This window comes from Hipposideros armiger, unplaced genomic scaffold (genome assembly GCF_001890085.2).
Source record: "Hipposideros armiger isolate ML-2016 unplaced genomic scaffold, ASM189008v1 scaffold_596, whole genome shotgun sequence".
Taxonomy (NCBI): Eukaryota; Metazoa; Chordata; class Mammalia; order Chiroptera; family Hipposideridae; genus Hipposideros; species Hipposideros armiger.
Window position 1 is genome coordinate 301,363 of NW_017731946.1, and position 17,564 is coordinate 318,926.

Here is a 17,564-nt window from a genome sequence, read left to right on the forward strand (position 1 = left end):
TCATCCATGTTGTAGCAAGTGACAGGATTTCCTTCCTTTGAAGGCTGTATAGTATTTCATTTTATGTACATACTATATTTTGTTTATTCATTCATTCATCTGTTGATGGACATTTGAGTTACTTCTACTTCTTGGCTATTGTAAATAGAGCAGCTGCAAACATGGACGTGCAAATATCTCTTTGAGACCCTGCTTTCAGCTCTTTTGGATATATAACCAAAAGTGGGATTGCTAGTTCATAAGGTAGTTCTATTTTTAATTTTTTGAGGATCCCTTATACTGTTTTCTATTGTGGCTGCACTACTTACAATTCTACCAACAGTGCACAAGCATTTATTTATTTTAACCACCAAAGGTATTTTATATAAAAAAGTAGGAATGCAATATACATTAGCTATGACTTTTCTTTATGATGTCATCAAGGTCAAATTTATTGAGAAACAGTACTCATAATTTTTAAATGTAATGAGTAAAATTTGACTTCCTATTCTTTAAGGATAAGATGTTGAAATTAATTACAAATCAAAGGAAAGCAAAATTGTATCAGCTATTCCCTCTTTCGGCTTGTTTCTGGTTACAGAGATAAGCCAGAGAATTCAGACCGCTCACCCTGCTGGGAGGCAGGTAATGCTGCACTACCTGTTACCATGGATGAACAACATCGAGTTGGTAGACCTAAAACCTTTGCCCATCGCAAGGCGACATGATGAAGATGAAGATGATTCCCTAAGAGACCGAGAACTTATGGTGACTAGCAGGCGCTGGTTACGGGGAGAAGGCTGGGGATCCCCACAAGCCACTGCAATGGTTTTGAACAACCTGATGTACATGACAGCAAAGGTAAAATGGGTCATGTGTTGGTAGTTGCTGAGTTAGGAGGCGTAAACAAGCTTAGAAATATATGAAGAGATTAGATAATCCTGTGATGACCAAACCAAACAAAAATGCACTATAAATTCCTTTCTCTAGAAAAGTTTTTATCATATATAAAATCTTTTTTGGGATGGGGGCTAAAATCATAAGTGGTTACAGTTATGCTCCTGCTTAACAACGGGGATACGTTCTGAGAAATGTGTCATTAGGCAATTTCCTCCTTGTGCGAACATCATCGAGTGCGCTTACACACACCTAGATGGTGCAGCCCACTGCACGCCTAGGCTGTACGGTGCAGCCTATTGCTCCTGAGCTACCAGCCTGCATAGCACATTACTGTACAAAACAACACGAGATTAAATCAAGCACGCAAAAAGGATACAACCAAGAAATGCGGTAAACACGAGTTATATGAGGCTGCTGCTGACATAACACGGCATCCTGTTTTTATAAATAGAGTATATTATGAAATAACAATTAAAAATATAGAATAGTAAATACATAAGCCATAGTCGTTTATTATCATTATCAAGTGTTATGTAACACTGTACAGAATTGTATGTGCTGTACTTCTGTATAACTGGCAACACAGGTTTGTTTACACCTACATCACCACTAACAGCTGAGTAATGTGTTGCAATAGGATGTTATGATGGCTTTGACGTCACTAGGCGATAGGAGTTTTTCAGCTCCGTTATCATCTTATGGGAACACCATTGTAGATATGGACTGTTGTTGACCAAATCGTCATGTGATGCATGACTGTAATGATATTTATGTTTAGATTTGTTGTTGAAATAAATGATTATTTCTCTAAAGTAGAGAAAGATAAAAGCTTCCTATAAAAACATTGTTTTCTAATATTTCATGATGTGGTAAGTTTGGTACATAATAGAGAGTCATTACTGAACTATGTATTGGGTTTCCTGCACGTAGTATGGTGATGAACTGGCCTGGTCGGAGATGGAGAATGTGTGGACCACACTTGCAGATGGCTGGCCGAAAAACCTGAAAATAATTTTGCACTTTCTGATCAGCATTTGTGGAGTGAATAGTGAACCAAGCCTCTTGCCTTATGTATGTATTCAGGTTCATTTAACTTAAAAAAACTGTGTGTGTGTGTGTGTGTATAAATAGTATGTTTGTGTATATATATGTATGCATATATGTGTGTGTGTAAATAGTATATATGTGTGTGTATATATACGTATGTGTGTGTGTGTTTAGTTGATGGTGTCTTGCAGTGTCAGAGTATAGGCATCAGTAGACCAGCAGAGGCAAAGTAGGGCCAAGATAAGGACAGTTAGGAAGTAGCACATGGATTTATTCATTGATTCATTTAACAAATATTATTGGCCAGGCACTCTTACTACAGGCCAGACACTTTTCTAGGTTCTGGGCATTATAATCTGATGGATGATACGTATTTTATTTATTCCTTATTACTTATTGAATGAATAAATCAGTAAGTTAATAAAATGCAGTTCTGATAAGGGCTGCAAATGAAAATTGCAGAGAACGGAGAGTGAATAACCTCGGAACCACCGCTGTCTGGGAGGATTAGAGTTGATATTGGAGAGAAAGTGACATTGAAGCGGAGACCACAAAAATAGTCTCTGCGAGGCAGGAAGCTGGCGTTGGGATATTAGAGCAAGACGGGGAGAGCTCAGTGCCTATAGAATTGTGCCCAAGACTTGAGGAAGCAAGGGAAAGCCTGCCTGGTAAGAGACACACAGTGAAGAATAGAACACTCTTGGCTTTCTAGGGAAGGAAGCAATCCTTAAATCTCCTCAAGTTAAGAGAACAATATGAAACGATCAAGCATGAAGGTGAAACTCATTGTGCACACAGACACACGTGTGTGTGTATGTAGATACAGCTGTCAGTCACATGGCAGCATCTCCTAAAAGTACGTTCCATGGAAGACTATCTCTGCAGCATGTTGCCCTCAGAGTTCTGACAGATCCTACTCGAAACAAACCATTGAATAGCTTTGCTCTACCCAGCAGTTCCCCAGTTAACTGGTACTGAAAGCATTGTTCTAAAGGCATGTCACCGAGAAGCACTAAGAGCATGGAAGGCATAAGGCACAAAACAGCGTGGTTCCAGTTACCTCTCCAACCACATCTCAAACAGTCTCCCTTGGGGTCCCTGCCCGGAAGGCATGCTGAGCCCCTGCTGCCCTGCTCCCACACCAGGCCCTCCTACCCCGGGCCCTTTGCACACACTTTTCCTCTCTTTCCTTAAGGAGCCTACTTGCTTGCTCCCTCACCTCCTTCAGGCCTTTCAACTGTCCATCCTCATGGAGACGTGTGCTGGTCATCCTGTCTAAAGCTGCAAATGCCCTGCCCCTACACAACATTCTTCTTTTTTCCTTCCCCTGTTTCATTGATTTTCCTAGCACTTATCATCATCATCAAACATCCATTTTATCTACTTCCTCATTACTTTTGCATCAGTCAATCCAGTAGATTGTGAGCTCCTTAATAGCAGGAATTTTTTTGTCTGTCTGGTTCATTGCTATCTTCCCAGAGGCTAGAAAGGTGCCTGGCATGGAGAATGGTGCCCCACTACTTGGATGAATGAATGAATGAGTTGGGCTGGAACTAGAAACAGGCATAAAGTTACAGTTCCAAAAAGCCAAGATGAAATTTAGGTTATAACCATTTGCGAGGAATTTAAAAGAAGCCATTTTTAAAGACAATAATAATTTCTTAATTATCATTTCTGAATCACTTATTATAGGCCAGGCATGGCACAAGCACTTCATCTACATTATTTCATTTAATTCTCAGAATAAATCTGTGAGTTTGGTGAGGTCACCACAGTTTTTCAGGTGAATAAAACAAGGCAAGAGAGAAGAGTAGCTTCTTCTTGGGTTTTTTGTTTTTGTTTTTGTTTTTTTTTGTTTTGTTTTTTTTTGTTTTGTTTTTTTAAGCTGAGCCATCCTGCTACCTGTTGGCAGCTCAGCGGCTGCTCAGCTCGGGCTGGACTCGAACCGCTGTTGCTCAGAGCTCAAACTCTTGAGCGAGCTCTTAACCAACTGAGCCACTCTGCCGGCCCAAGAATAGCTTCTTCAAAGCCACACAGCCATTTAGCTCTGCCACTTCATAGAACTGGAATTCCAACCCAGATCCGTGTGCAAAAAGTGGGCAAAAGCTTCATGCAGAAGGCAGTGGAGTTGGGGTTGGGGTGGGACTCCAAGACTTGATAGATTGGAGTCGGCAGTGTCAGCTCAGAGGTCTTCACAGTCAGACAGAACAAACGCACCAAGGCAGGAATGAACTGGGCGTGGTCAGAGGTGACTGAGCATGAGAACGGGGAATTAGCAAGGAGAGCGGGGCTGGAGAGATGAAGAGCTGAGTGTAGGAAGTCAGTGATCAGTGGGTAACTGCTTTCAGACTTTGGTATGTTATGATAAAGCTTGTTTTAAGGTAATCCAAGGGTCATTTAAGGCAGAACTGCTCACATGTCTGTATGCTTGTTCCAGTTCTGGAGGTGTGGGCGGGGCCTGAGATTCTGTATTTCTAGCAAGTTCCTGGATGATGCCTCTGCTAATAGGACCACACATTGAGTAGTAAGGGTTAAAGGATGGAGAAAGATACATATAATGCATACAACTGAAATGTTGTGGGTTTTTTTTCACTTGTTCAACTCATACTGTGTGCTAAGCATTTTTAAAGTGCTTTATACATCTTAACTTATTTAACCCTAATGAATGAAGAATGTAGTTGGTGCTATTGTCCCCATTTTGCAGAAGGGAAAATTTTCTAGAGCTAGTAAGTATTAGATCTATATTCCAATCCAGTCTGGAGCTTGAGTTCCATTTTAGTTCTAGATCCTTGTTCTTAATCACTGCTCTACACCACTGGGTTGAATATAGAGAGTAGGAAGGCAAATTAAAAGATAAATCCTGGGTGTGAAGGCTGCCTGACTAAAAATAAGAGGAAAACTTGGGGTAATATTAATTGAAATCTTTTCCATTAAAAATAAAAACTGATTTATAGAAAAGCAATTATCTTTTGCTTTTCTTTTGAAAGAAAAGCATAAATGTAAAAGGAAGTAGCTAATGTTGTGGAAACCATTAATATATTCAGGTCATCCTAATAAGATATAATGTTGATGATTAGAGGGAGGACAGTATTTATAAAGCTGATTAATTAATGTCTTATTGCTAATTAATGTTATATTCAAATTTAAATTGTGCTTATTCATCTACCACTTAAAATTGAACTTACTGTGATAAAATTTTTCTCAAGACAAATTTATAAAATAAAAATTTTGCTTTTTCTTTTCTGAATGATTTCTTTTGTGACAGGTGAAGAAAGTTATTGTATATTTAGGTAGAGACAAAACAATGCAGTTGCTAGAAGAACTGGTGAGTGAACTACAGCTGACCGATCCTGTCAGTTCAGGAGTCACTCACATGGATAACCCCCCATATTACCGCATCACTTCCAGCTACAAAATCCCTTCTGTCACCTCAGGTGAGAAATTATATAAAACTGTTCATTTTGTCTCAAAAGGGAAGCTTTACCTAATTGTTCATTTTAGCAAGCGTTTGTTTTAAACAGCATCATCAAGAAAAAAGTAAGCATGAGTCATGTATGGTGCTTAACTTGACAAGACTTTGTAATTCCTCACATGAGTAAAGAAATTTGATAGTGTAAGGATTCTTAATATTATAGACGGAAACATTTATATACTTATTCAGAATCAGAATATAGATTTATATATCTTTATATAACAAATGCATTTTTAATTAATATAATTAGTATGTTCAATATAGGAAATGCTTATTGAAATTACTCTGTAATTTTATATTATTTAAGTATATGTTACACATAGTATCCAATTATGTAAGTGTATATACTTATACGTGTATACATAAAATTATACTATTTTAAGTTAAAGAAACTATGTCCCTGAGGGAATAACTTCCATTGAAAACTGATAAAATATCTGGGCTTTGTAGATTAAATTTTTTTTTTTTTTAAGCTGAGCCATCCTGCCACCTGTTGGCAGCTCAGTGGCTGCTCAGCTCGAGCCGGGAATCAAAATGCTGTGGCTCAGAGCTCAAACTCTTGAGCGAGCTCTTAACCAACTGAGCCACTCAGCCGGCCCTGTAGATTAAATTTTTATGAACTGCTTTGTCAGTTCATAGTAAATGTTTTAGGCATGTTAATAACATCTGTATAATTAGAAACCTTTGTAATTTATTTCTTGTTATGTATTTTTTATCTCTTAGCCTTTTTGTTCTCCTTTCTAGGTGATTTCTAATAACGCTCCTATTAAATCTTTCATATCTGTGAGAATGATTTTAATTCCACAGAGTTTTGTTTTTTTTTTTTTAATTAGAGTTTCTTTAGGGTGGGCCGGCCGAGTGGCTCAGTTGGTTAAGAGCTCACTCAAGAGTTTGAGCTCTGAGCAACAGCGGTTCGAGTCCAGCCCGAGCTGAGCAGCCGCTGAGCTGCCAACAGGTAGCAGGATGGCTCAGCTAAAAAAAAACATAGAGTTTCTTTAGGAATGTTCTCTTCATGTTTCATGGTTGAACTACCTTCTTCTATATCTGATAAAGTTTTCTTTTCCCAGCAAAAGTTCCTGTTTTCTCAGTATTGCTGTTTGTTTTGATTTGTCTTAGTAAAAGCCTGCCAGTTCTAGAAATATTACCATCTGCGACCACATGGATGGACCTAGAGGGTATTATGCTAAGTGCAGTAAGTCAAACAGAGAAAGACAAATACCATATGATCTCATTTATATGTGGAATCTAAAGAACAAAATAAATGAACAAACAAAACAGAAATAGACTCATAGATACAGAGAACAAACTGATGGTTGCCAGATGGGAGAGGCATTGGAGAACTGGGTGAAAAAAGGGAAGAGATTAAGAAATACAAATTGGTAGTTAAAAAGAGTCACAGAATGTAAAGTACAGCTTAGGGAATATAGTCAATAATATTGTAATAACTGTATGGTGCCAGGTGGGTACTAGACTTATTGGGGGGATGACTTCATAAATTATATAAATGTCTAACCATTATGCTGTACACCTGAAACTAATATAATATTGAGTATCAACTTTAATTGAAAAATAAAAAATGAAACAATAAATTAATTAAAAAAATTTTAAAGCCTGCCAATTCTAGGTCTGTCATTTCATAAAGAGTGGTTGGTGTATTACAAAGTTGACTGGATTTTCTGTATGGAACTTGTTGACTTTATAAGAATCTATAGGTCTTTTCTCTTGGACTAATCAGATTTCCCATACTAGTCATATGCCTAAATTAGAGGGTGTAGAGGTGTGTGTGTGTGTGCGCGTGCAAATACACATAATAGACACACACATACACACACACGCACACACCATAATCTTCAAGCGTTCTGGCAGCCCTATAGGTTAAAAAGGTTGCAGGAGGTACAATCTCAAATCTATTTTCACTTAATCTCCCTATTCTCTGTGAAGTCTCTCCTCCTTCAATTGGATGTAGTATGCCCTAGTTGAGAAATCTGACTTAGTTTCATCAGAAAAGACTCCTGGGAGTGGAGAGAGAGCTACCCAGTTCAAAGAGGCAGGAGGTTAGATCATGGGACCACCTGCTTCTGAAATAGATTTTCAACCAGTCTTGCCATTTTTAGCACCACTTTCAACCCTTGCTTCCAGAGGTACTTGATGCCACTACTTCCTGAACCTTTTGGACTTTCAACAATATATAGATATGGAAACTGCTTGGTTTCCCCCACTACCAACTTAAGTTTCAGCCTTCTTAACACTTAATTACTTGTCCGTTTGTTTTCCAGGATCCAAAATTTTGTTGCTGTTGTTTCCTTGCCCTCTTTATCATTATAAGTACATTCCTTTCTAAAAATTACTTTGCTCTCATTTTAGTGGAGTTTTGACACCTCTAATTTGATGTCTTTTGTTCTTATTGCATTGTTCCAGGATTTAAATGTACTGTTTTATTTCTGGTTACAGGAACTACTTCCAGCAGCAATACAATGGTAGCTCCCACAGATGGCAATCCTGATAATAAGCCAATAAAAGAGAATATTGAAGAGAGGTAAGTATTTCTCTATTCTTCATTAGCCTTTCAGTTTGACAGATACTGATTGTCATCAGATAAATGATAATTTTTGCACTGGAATGTATATTTTATTGTGTGAGAATTCTAGTGAAGAAGTATGTTTCCATTCTGGAAATTCTCCACATTGACTATTTCATCGTTTGAGATGCTGACATGCTAGATTCTTTTACATGCTCTAATGGATGCATTGGTGGAGCATGGTCAGTCACCTTTGGTGTTGCTTACATTTTTAAACTTTTCTGAATGGATATTTACTCTGCCTGTTTTATGTAAAATAGGTTTCACCAGAACATTATTACCACAACAATTTAAGAAAAATCTTCAGGTAGAAATAATTGACTTAAAAGCTTAAGCTTTTGAACTGTAAGGTGGAAATTAATATTTCCACATATACATATACATATATATATATATATATATATTAGTAAACCTTTGTTAATATTTTGTATGCTGCATTCTTTTTTAAACATAGAAAGTGAAACCTAAAGTACAAATGCCATTTCACTGTGAACTATGACTAATGACAATGATCATTTCCGTAGCTATGTGCACCTAGACATCTACAGTGGACTAAACAGTCATTTAAATCGTCAACATCACAGACTAGAATCTCGATACAGTAGCAGCTCTGGAGGATCTTATGAAGAAGAAAAAAGTAATAAATTCCAAATGTTTTTTCTTTTTTTTTTTTTTAATAACTACAATGGCGAGGTGTATTGTTAATTGTATTAATGCTAGTAAATATATTTTTTCCAATAAATTGTGATTAAGAAGAGTATTTAACTGCCACTAGTGGTGTTCCAACATAATCTGAAATGTCTTGATTTTAAGAAGAAACATAAGTGGAAGAAATTTGTTTTAAAAGCCCAGGTTCCCTGTAGAGAAATCCAAAGGCACTTAAGAATTGGTTCTCAAAAAGCATCATAGAACAGACGCTGGCAACTGGATGCTTTTTGAACAGGTTTGCTCTCTCTCCATGGATTCATGTTTTACTAAAAAGTTCTCCCTTGCAATTGCAAAGTGAATAATCTACCCACATTCGTTCTAATACTAAGGTAGTGTCAAATAGAAGCATAAGCCTTCACTTCAGACTTGGAAGGGACCCTGAAGATGATCTGGTCCCATCTCCTAATTTTGCACATGATGGAACTGAGGTCCAGAGAGGTTAAGTGACTTATCCACGTCACACAGAATTCACATTTCCTGATGGTGTTTTTTTACTGCACCCTGCAGCCCCACTGCGGTAGAGCAGATTTCCTTTTAATTTGGATTTGTCTTGACCCTATCTCAGGAAATTTAGAATTGAGTAACTTACCAGAAAGCCCTTGTCACAAGGCAGCTTCACCTATATTGTGGTCTCATGGCTTGGACCATCAATTATGGAATCGTAATGAAGTGCTAATGCAGTTTTGCTTTGATTATAAAGGATGGAACCTGAATTGATTTGATACCTCTTTTTCTCTCTGATTTGCTTAATTTGATAATATTTGTACCCAGGTCTTCCTAGCAAACATATGTCAAAATGATGGGAAATTATTTTTATCACTTTCCAATGCTATATGAATAGTCGGTGTCTTACTAGAGTTTGCTTATATCGGCAGAAAGTAGATGGTGTAGAAAATGAGATCATTTTATTTTGATAGGTGATTCAATGCCACTTTATTCTAATTGGCGACTGAAAGTGATGGAGCATAATCAAGGAGAGCCCCTGCCCTTCCCACCAGCTGGAGGCTGCTGGTCGCCACTGGTGGATTACTTGCCTGAAACATCATCACCTGGATTACCTCTTCACAGGTGGACTACAGCGTCATTCCTCTTTCATACCAGCCAAATTCTGCTTAACACTTTCAGCTTTCTGTATGCTATCTGACGTCACAGAATAAAAGCAACCTTCTCTCTTTAGATACTGCAACACATTAGGTCGATGTGTGTACATTTTCAGAAATCTGAAAACTCAGAATTCTAACTGTTTACCATTAATATTATTAAATCTAATTGTGCTGCTGCTTTTCTGGGTGTCTGGCATAGTTACTTGACCTTTCTGGGACCCAGTTACTACATCTGGAAAAATACTTTATGGTGGTAGGCACTATTATTTTGAATTGAGTTAAACTGAATTTTACCTAATGGGATCACAGTAGAACAGTTACTGCTTTTTTTTCAAAACGTATTAATGTCCCAAACATGTATTGAACACCTACTATGTGGCGAGCGGTGTGCTAGGTCTTAGGGTTGCAGATGAAGAAAATATGGCCCTTGATTTCAAGGAGCCCTTAGCAGATATATTATTTTTTCAAACTATCACTTAACGGTTTCTTCGGCTATATTTCTTTTCTTCTATCTTTCTTGAGAAGTTGTATTTTTCTGTAAAATACAATACAAAGTCTTCAGGTAATTTGCATAAGATTTTCTCTAGGTTTACGCTAGTGAAACATTAATGATACTCTCATTTGTCATAGGTGTAACATAGCCGTGATCTTTCTGACTGATCTGATCATTGATCATAGTGTGAAGGTGGAATGGGGAAACTACCTCCATCTTCTTCTTCATGCAATTTTTATAGGTAATAAATATCTAGTTCTTTCATTTTATAGTTTTGTAATAATTTAAAGGCAGTATGGTTTTAACGAAGTTTCTCAATGTTTCTGTTCCTTTTTTTTTTTTTAAATATCCATGACACTTTTTCCTATGATTCTTGTGGTCTAGTGGGGGTGATTCTTAGCCTTTCTTTTAACCACAAATAAGTCTATCCCCATTCCTGTCCTAGCCGATGGCCCCTCCCACCATACACACAAACACACATATCCTCTAGCAGGAAAAATCCTGTAGCCGTAGCAAGAGTAAAATTAATTTACCTCTGGGGGTGGAAACTTTCAGAGTAAACGGAAAATTGAAATGGGTTCTGAGTGTTTCCCAAAAGAGTTGAATCCTGGACAGTCTGATGATTATAGCTGAAACTTCACCGTGCCTTCTACAACAAACGTGGCATCCATCACATTGGCAGTACCTTTCTTTCATGCTTGTAGCCTTGGTGTCCTGACGCAAGTGAGATAGCCCTCCTCTCCTAAGTGTTCCTGATATGCACACGTACGTGTGCATGACTTCATTCTTTTGGGAATCAAACATCTACTGACTTTCTATTCGTGCTAGGCACAAAAATACCTGCCTTTTAAAAATTCATTTACATCTAGTATTGTGGAACAATTTCTAAGAGATGAGTACATTTTAGACACAAAACCCATGGCAACCTTATCTTGATTGTCCCTAGTGCTATAGGACAACGGGCTATTGTAAAAGCGTACACAAACTCTAGGCCAAAAAAGCTTTATGTCGTATGTCATCTTCCACAAAATAGTGTACATAATTTCTGCATTTCTTTAAAATATGAGTTTGGTAGCACGAGTACTCATTATGTCTCTTCACTGATGATTATTTTCTACTGTTCTTGTAGGGTTTGACCACTGCCACCCTGAGGTGTATGAACATTGCAAACGCCTGCTTCTGCACTTACTAATAGTAATGGGATCCAACAGTAACATCCGAACTGTTGCTTCTGTCCTTCTCAGGAACAAGGAGTTTAATGAGCCCAGGGTGCTCACAGTCAAACAAATTGCACACTTAGATTATACTTTCACAGGTACTTGCTTTAACAGTATAATTTAAAAGTGGAATCATAATTAATGTGGAATCGCACAGTAGTGAAAAATAAATAAAACTTGAAATACTAGAGTACATTTTTTTTAATGTAGTTTTATTGACATTATTTATTAACCAGTAAAAGAAGGAATTCAGTTTGGAGTGTTTGAGTTTGTATTGCCTTTAAGGATCTTTGTCATAGAAATTTAAATTTCTGAGCATGTAAGTTGAACATAGAATGAAAGGGTGCCTAATTTATTAAGCACTAATTCTGAAAAAGATGTTGAAGTTTACTAGATTCCTCCTAACCCAAGGTCTGAAAAATTGACAAAGACATCAAAATTTTTCTTATTCACCTGATTATATTTACTTTTTAAGTATAGTAAGTTCAAATTACACATTTTGAAGTAGTGAGGTCCAAATCAATGAACCTTAATATAAAATTTATTTCACTGTTGATGTGAATTTTTTTTTTTTTACTTTGCAACTTACATTTACTTCTTTTCTAATAGCCATAACTTACTTATTCCATTCATCAGTATCCGCAGGTTAATAATAAATGGTCTAGAAAAATGATTGTTTTTAAAAACTGAAATAAAATTACTTTTTTTCCTTATCATACGATGTCAGGTACAGGATTAAGGAATTTTAAAGTTGCTTAGTTGAAACTATGTTATTTACTTATTTACTTAATACCCTATAATTAGTAAAAAAACCCAAAAAACAATAAACAACCCAATTATTAGGAAACTTATTCACCTTTTAAAACTATGATTAAAAGATGAGTGGAATAAAGTTTACTGCTTTTTTTATGTTAAAGCATCTTTATTCGAAATCCATAGTTTGTTTGTTTTTAAGGCTTCTTTTGCCATTTTGTAAATATGGGCATTAGTAATAACCTTTAAAATCATTTAATAATTGACATAATGTAAATATTACAAATAGCCTTTGAAATTGTCTTTAAGTAAAATGAAGCAGAAAGCATAGAATCCTTTCATAAGAAATTGAAAATCAGTTCACATCATAGAAATATGACTGTGTTAATGTTGAGGAAATATAGCATAATATTGGGAAACTGCCACTTTCGCCTTTCTTCAGCAGGTGGCAGCAGAGGACTGCAAAGTAAATCCAAATAGTTAAACATGTGAAATACTGTTTGCTAAAAAAAAAAAAAAAGACTTGATATAATTTGGTGCTTATGATGCTCCAGCAGAAGGAGCACTGATTTGTATCCTCTAGCACTGACAGAGTCCCTCACGTGTCCAATATGATCTGTAAGGGACGATTGTTCAGTTCTCTAAATCTTGTGTGAGATTCTTTCATGTTTTGGTATTGACGGCAGTCTGTCTCTCTCAGCAGGCGTTACTGATTTTATACCTGATTACCAGCCCTCCCCTATGACTGACTCAGGGCTTAGCTCAAGTTCTACCTCTTCTAGTATCAGCTTAGGAAACAACAGCGCCGCCATTTCCCATCTGCACACCACTATCCTCAACGAGGTCGACATCTCAGTAGAGCAGGATGGAAAAGTCAAAACCCTCATGGAATTCATTACCTCAAGGTAATATTTGCTGCTCTTACCATTCCAGCGACATGCATGTTAAGTTGTTCTTTCATTTGTCAACTACAGCAAACCCTATTTTTTTCTGAAGTGCCATTGATTTCAAATATGCAGGTTTATATTGTGCAATATTTAGAAAATGATGGTGCCACCAGAGACTTTTCTTCTTTTGCGCTCACACCGTTATACCTGAGAAGGATCTTACTTGTGTCTGGATCCCAAGTGCCCAAAGAGAACACTGTATTATCTAAGTACATATTCCACTTTGATTAGCTACTTTACCAATCAGTCAATCATCAATATTTATTTATGGTCTACTCTTTGCAAGACACTATACAAGAAGAAACATAGATGGGGAGAAAGGGGCTGGTGTTCCACAGCAAGAGCAAAATCTCAGGGGCATGGGGAAACAAGGTGTGTTTGGAAGCGGTGAATAATCCACTCTGGCTGTAATGCTGAGAAAAGAGAGTTTCTAGACAAGAAAGCTTAGGAGAATTCAAACTGGAGGACCATGACACCTAGGTCATAGATTATAGATCCCTTATCTTTCAAGAAAAGAGACATTATTGAAAATCTTTGAACTGAATGGAGAAGGTGGGAGACAGTAATTAAATATGTTGATAAAATCAGCCTCACAGCAGAATACAGGATGGAAGGGACTGGAGGCGGTGTGACCATTTAAAAGGTTGTCAGGGCACTTTGGGCTTAATCCTTATTAACCAAAGTGCTGGCTTCAAGAATGCAAAGACAGAGAATGGACAGGATGTTATCGTGTCCTAAACCTTCCCTGTAGTTTTCACTAGTAAATTATTGTCTTTGCATTACAATCTAAATACAGTCTGTCCTCTACAAATGATGTTTTGACCTGTAACACATAGACTGTAACTACTATTCTTCTCACTTGGCAAAATTTATTGTCTTTTCCTATTACCTTTGAGAGAATTTGACTGTAAGGATGAAAGACTGAAATTATACGTAACCTGGATATTCCCTTACTTGCTATAACTCATTACTTATCCCTGTACAAATAGTAATAGTAGGTGTGTGACATGCTGTTTGATTTATTCAACTACTATCCTTTCTAATTGCAAAGGTGCATTTTAGGCCGTATGAGTAAAACAGTAAATATAAGCTAAAAAACAAGGGAATTATGTCTGTTCTCTCTTTTCAGAAAAAGAGGGCCCCTTTGGAACCATGAGGATGTTTCTGCCAAGAATCCTAGCATAAAGAGTGCTGAGCAGCTAACTACATTTTTGAAACATGTGGTTTCTGTTTTCAAGCAGTCAAGCTCAGGTATCTTTCAATAAATATTTCAGATAATATTTACTTTCCATGAGATATTTTAATGTGATGTAGAAACTCTGATAATGTTTAACAACAACAACAAAAAGTTGAGTTGGTATGTCTAAAATAAAAAGTTTTAGACAGGTTTTCTTTTTAACTTATTAGTGATAATACAGAGGGTGCCCAAAAAAAGTCTACATGTTTTACAAAAGGAAAAAAAACTGTATTAAAATTGTAATACTCAGTATATACTGATATCAAAAGATGAATATAAGCCACATTTGACTTCTGCAATTACAAGAGGGGCTCAAAGTGGTTACCATCAGTGTCCAGACACTTCTGATTACGGTGAACTACTGCTTGAGCAACGTTGACCAAAGTGTCCACTTGTATACATTTTTTTGGGCACCCTTGGTAGATTTGTTTTGTTTGAAGAAAAATTAAGTTACTTCTTAAAAATAAGAAAGCAACTAGTGACATCCTGAGGTTCTTAGTTTCATGTATAATGGCATCATAAAATTACAATACAATTGTGTAAAATGAAAAAATTACATTAAAGAATATATCTACAGGTGACAAACTTAAAAATTCGTTTTAGACAGGTATAGCCTTCTGTGATTTAAAATTTAACACATTCTGAAAAATATAGTAAAAACATATGTGTTTAAAGCATTGGTTTTCAACTAGGGATAGTTTTGCCCCACAGGACATTTGGCAATGTCTGGACACATTTGTGTCACAATTGGGGGGCAGGGACAGGTAGTTAATCCTGGTGCATAGTTGGGGAGAGGCCAGAGACGCTGCTGAACATTGTGTAATGCATAGGATAGCCCTCACAACAAAGAATTATCTGGCTAAAGTAATCTCAAGGATTACTTCCCTGGAGATTAGAATAAAGAATTGTCTAAAATGCAGATGGAGTTTAATGAAAAGAAAACACATTCGCTCATAAAATTTGAGTGCCTACCTAGCTTTGTGTACTGTGCTGGGCACTGGGTTTTAAATGGTTAGCCTCTGATTATAACCCCTAGATTCAGAAAAACAAGAACCACCTTGTTGTTTCCTTTCTTTTCACAGAAGGAGTTCATCTGGAACATCATCTTAGTGAGGTTGCCCTGCAAACAGCACTTTCTTGTTCTTCTCGACACTATGCCGGGAGGTCCTTTCAGATTTTCAGGGCCCTAAAGCAGCCTCTTTCTGCAACTACACTTTCTGATGTTCTCTCCAGACTTGTTGAAACTGTAGGGGACCCAGGAGAAGATGCACAGGTATTTTATTAAGTGACTTCAGCAGTTATTGAGCATCTACTTGTAGTCAGGGACTTAGTTCTCAACACAGATTGTTGTAGATAGAGCAAGGTCATGGTGGTGTAGGATTATTTATGTCAGGTATTAACAAGCAGGCAAAGAATTAAGAAACAAAGTTTTATAATTAATATTTAATAACATTACTAATTGAATCAAATAATTTAGTGACTATTACAGAAAGCTTTATACACACACACACACACACACACACACACACACACAGCCCTGGATATTATCCTGGGATGACCACAAAGTAAAAGAGATAAGAAAGGAAATTTAAATGTAAAGTGCAATGCTGAATTTCATTTTCTAAGTAAGATAAATTAAGTGAAATATTGCAATAGAAAACTGAAGTCTGTATCGATGAATGATTTCATTGACACTGTTAAAGACACTGGGAATAAACTAGTGGATAAGACCCAGTTCCTGGCATTCTGGAACTCACATTCTGTTGGAGAAATCAGCCTTTAATCCACCAGTAATATATAACACAATTTTACGTAGAGATAAATGCTGTGAAAATAATAAGGTAGAGGAACGGGTTAAAGAACAATGGGAAAGAAAGAGGAGTTTTATATGTGATCTTCAGAGAAGGTGATTTTTGAATGCATACTTAAGAAGTGAATCCTGTGGTAGTCCGGGAAAGAACATTTCCGGCAAAGGGAAATGTACTAAAAAGTACAAAGGCCCTGAGGCAGAAGCAATAGGCTTTTTCCAGGGAAATCAGGCAAACTACCATGTCTAGAGTGTATTGGATGGAGGCATCCAGAGGCAGGAGATTGATGAGGTAGGCAAGTCTGGATCACGTGGGGCTGAGGAGGCCTTGGTGAGAGGCGGGGTTTTACTCTGAATTGATGGGGACCACTCAAAGGTTTTGAGAGGAGGGTGATAGGTATGATTTGCTTTGCAAAACTTCATGCTGGTAGCTAGGGTGGAGTTCTTAGGAGGGCAAGAGTGAAAGCAAGGGGGTGTCATTTTAGAGGCGATTGTAAGAGTCCAGCTGAAATGGTGGTTTCTTAGGTTAAGTTAGGAAGCTATGGAGACAGAGAAAAGGGGTCAGATTTAGGATATATTTTTAAAGTAGTATTTTTCAAGACTTGCTGTTAGGTTCGGTTTAGATATGAGAGAGAAACAAGGATGGCTCCCAGATTTCTGGCCTGAGCAATTTTGGGTGACTTGTGGTGCCATTATAATCAATTTATACCATTAGTTTGATGAGTTTTCATCAGCAAGATCTTGTTGCTCAAGAGTTTAATTATTTTGTAATGTTAATGTGGAGTTTGTTCTATTTTTAAATCTCATCAGGAAGTCCACTGCAGTTTCTTCTTTCCACAGCATAATTAATTAAAGTTTGCCCCTTTTTTTTCTAGGGATTTGTGATTGAGCTTCTTCTCACATTGGAATCGGCAATTGATACTTTGGCTGAAACCATGAAGCATTATGATCTTCTTTCTGCCCTTTCTCAGTAAGAATTTAAGCCAGGCCACCTGTCGATTTGTATATTGAACTTCAGTAGCTAAATATGTATAACTGTGACATTATATTATTCTTATACTGGTAGTGAGAATGATACCAAAGAATTCAGATGAATTACCAGTGGGAAAATGAGCCTCAGACAGGACATGTGAAAAGTCACAGAGCTAAGAAGTGGCAGTGCTGTTCCTCTCGTGTCTTGGCCCGAGATGTGCTCCTTGGGCTTCATGACAAGCTCTATTCCTGCCACACTCAACATCCCCTCGTCCCCCCAGCAGGCCTGGTCCCTTAGGACTCACACCTTCCACATATGTTCCTTCTCCCTGGAGCAGCCTCCCTCCCACT

General features: G+C 37.2%; 1 protein-coding gene across 14 annotated transcripts in view; it reads left to right on the top strand.

Annotated features, from left to right (window-relative positions):
* The window catches only part of FRYL (FRY like transcription coactivator), a 246,267-nt gene that overhangs the window by 183,271 nt on the left and 45,432 nt on the right, over window positions 1-17,564 (top strand). For 10 of the 14 annotated variants that reach the window (XM_019624634.1, XM_019624635.1, XM_019624636.1 and 7 more), the window contains 12 exons: window positions 581-840; window positions 1,810-1,950; window positions 5,192-5,360; window positions 7,850-7,934; window positions 8,501-8,613; window positions 9,602-9,752; window positions 10,418-10,521; window positions 11,410-11,595; window positions 12,951-13,155; window positions 14,327-14,448; window positions 15,517-15,707; window positions 17,117-17,211. In XM_019624634.1, coding sequence (XP_019480179.1) covers window positions 581-840; window positions 1,810-1,950; window positions 5,192-5,360; window positions 7,850-7,934; window positions 8,501-8,613; window positions 9,602-9,752; window positions 10,418-10,521; window positions 11,410-11,595; window positions 12,951-13,155; window positions 14,327-14,448; window positions 15,517-15,707; window positions 17,117-17,211 — 1,822 coding nt within the window. The remainder of the gene's footprint in view (window positions 1-580; window positions 841-1,809; window positions 1,951-5,191; window positions 5,361-7,849; window positions 7,935-8,500; window positions 8,614-9,601; window positions 9,753-10,417; window positions 10,522-11,409; window positions 11,596-12,950; window positions 13,156-14,326; window positions 14,449-15,516; window positions 15,708-17,116; window positions 17,212-17,564) is intronic. The other 4 variants (XM_019624628.1, XM_019624637.1, XM_019624625.1 and 1 more) reach the window with 3 other exon arrangements.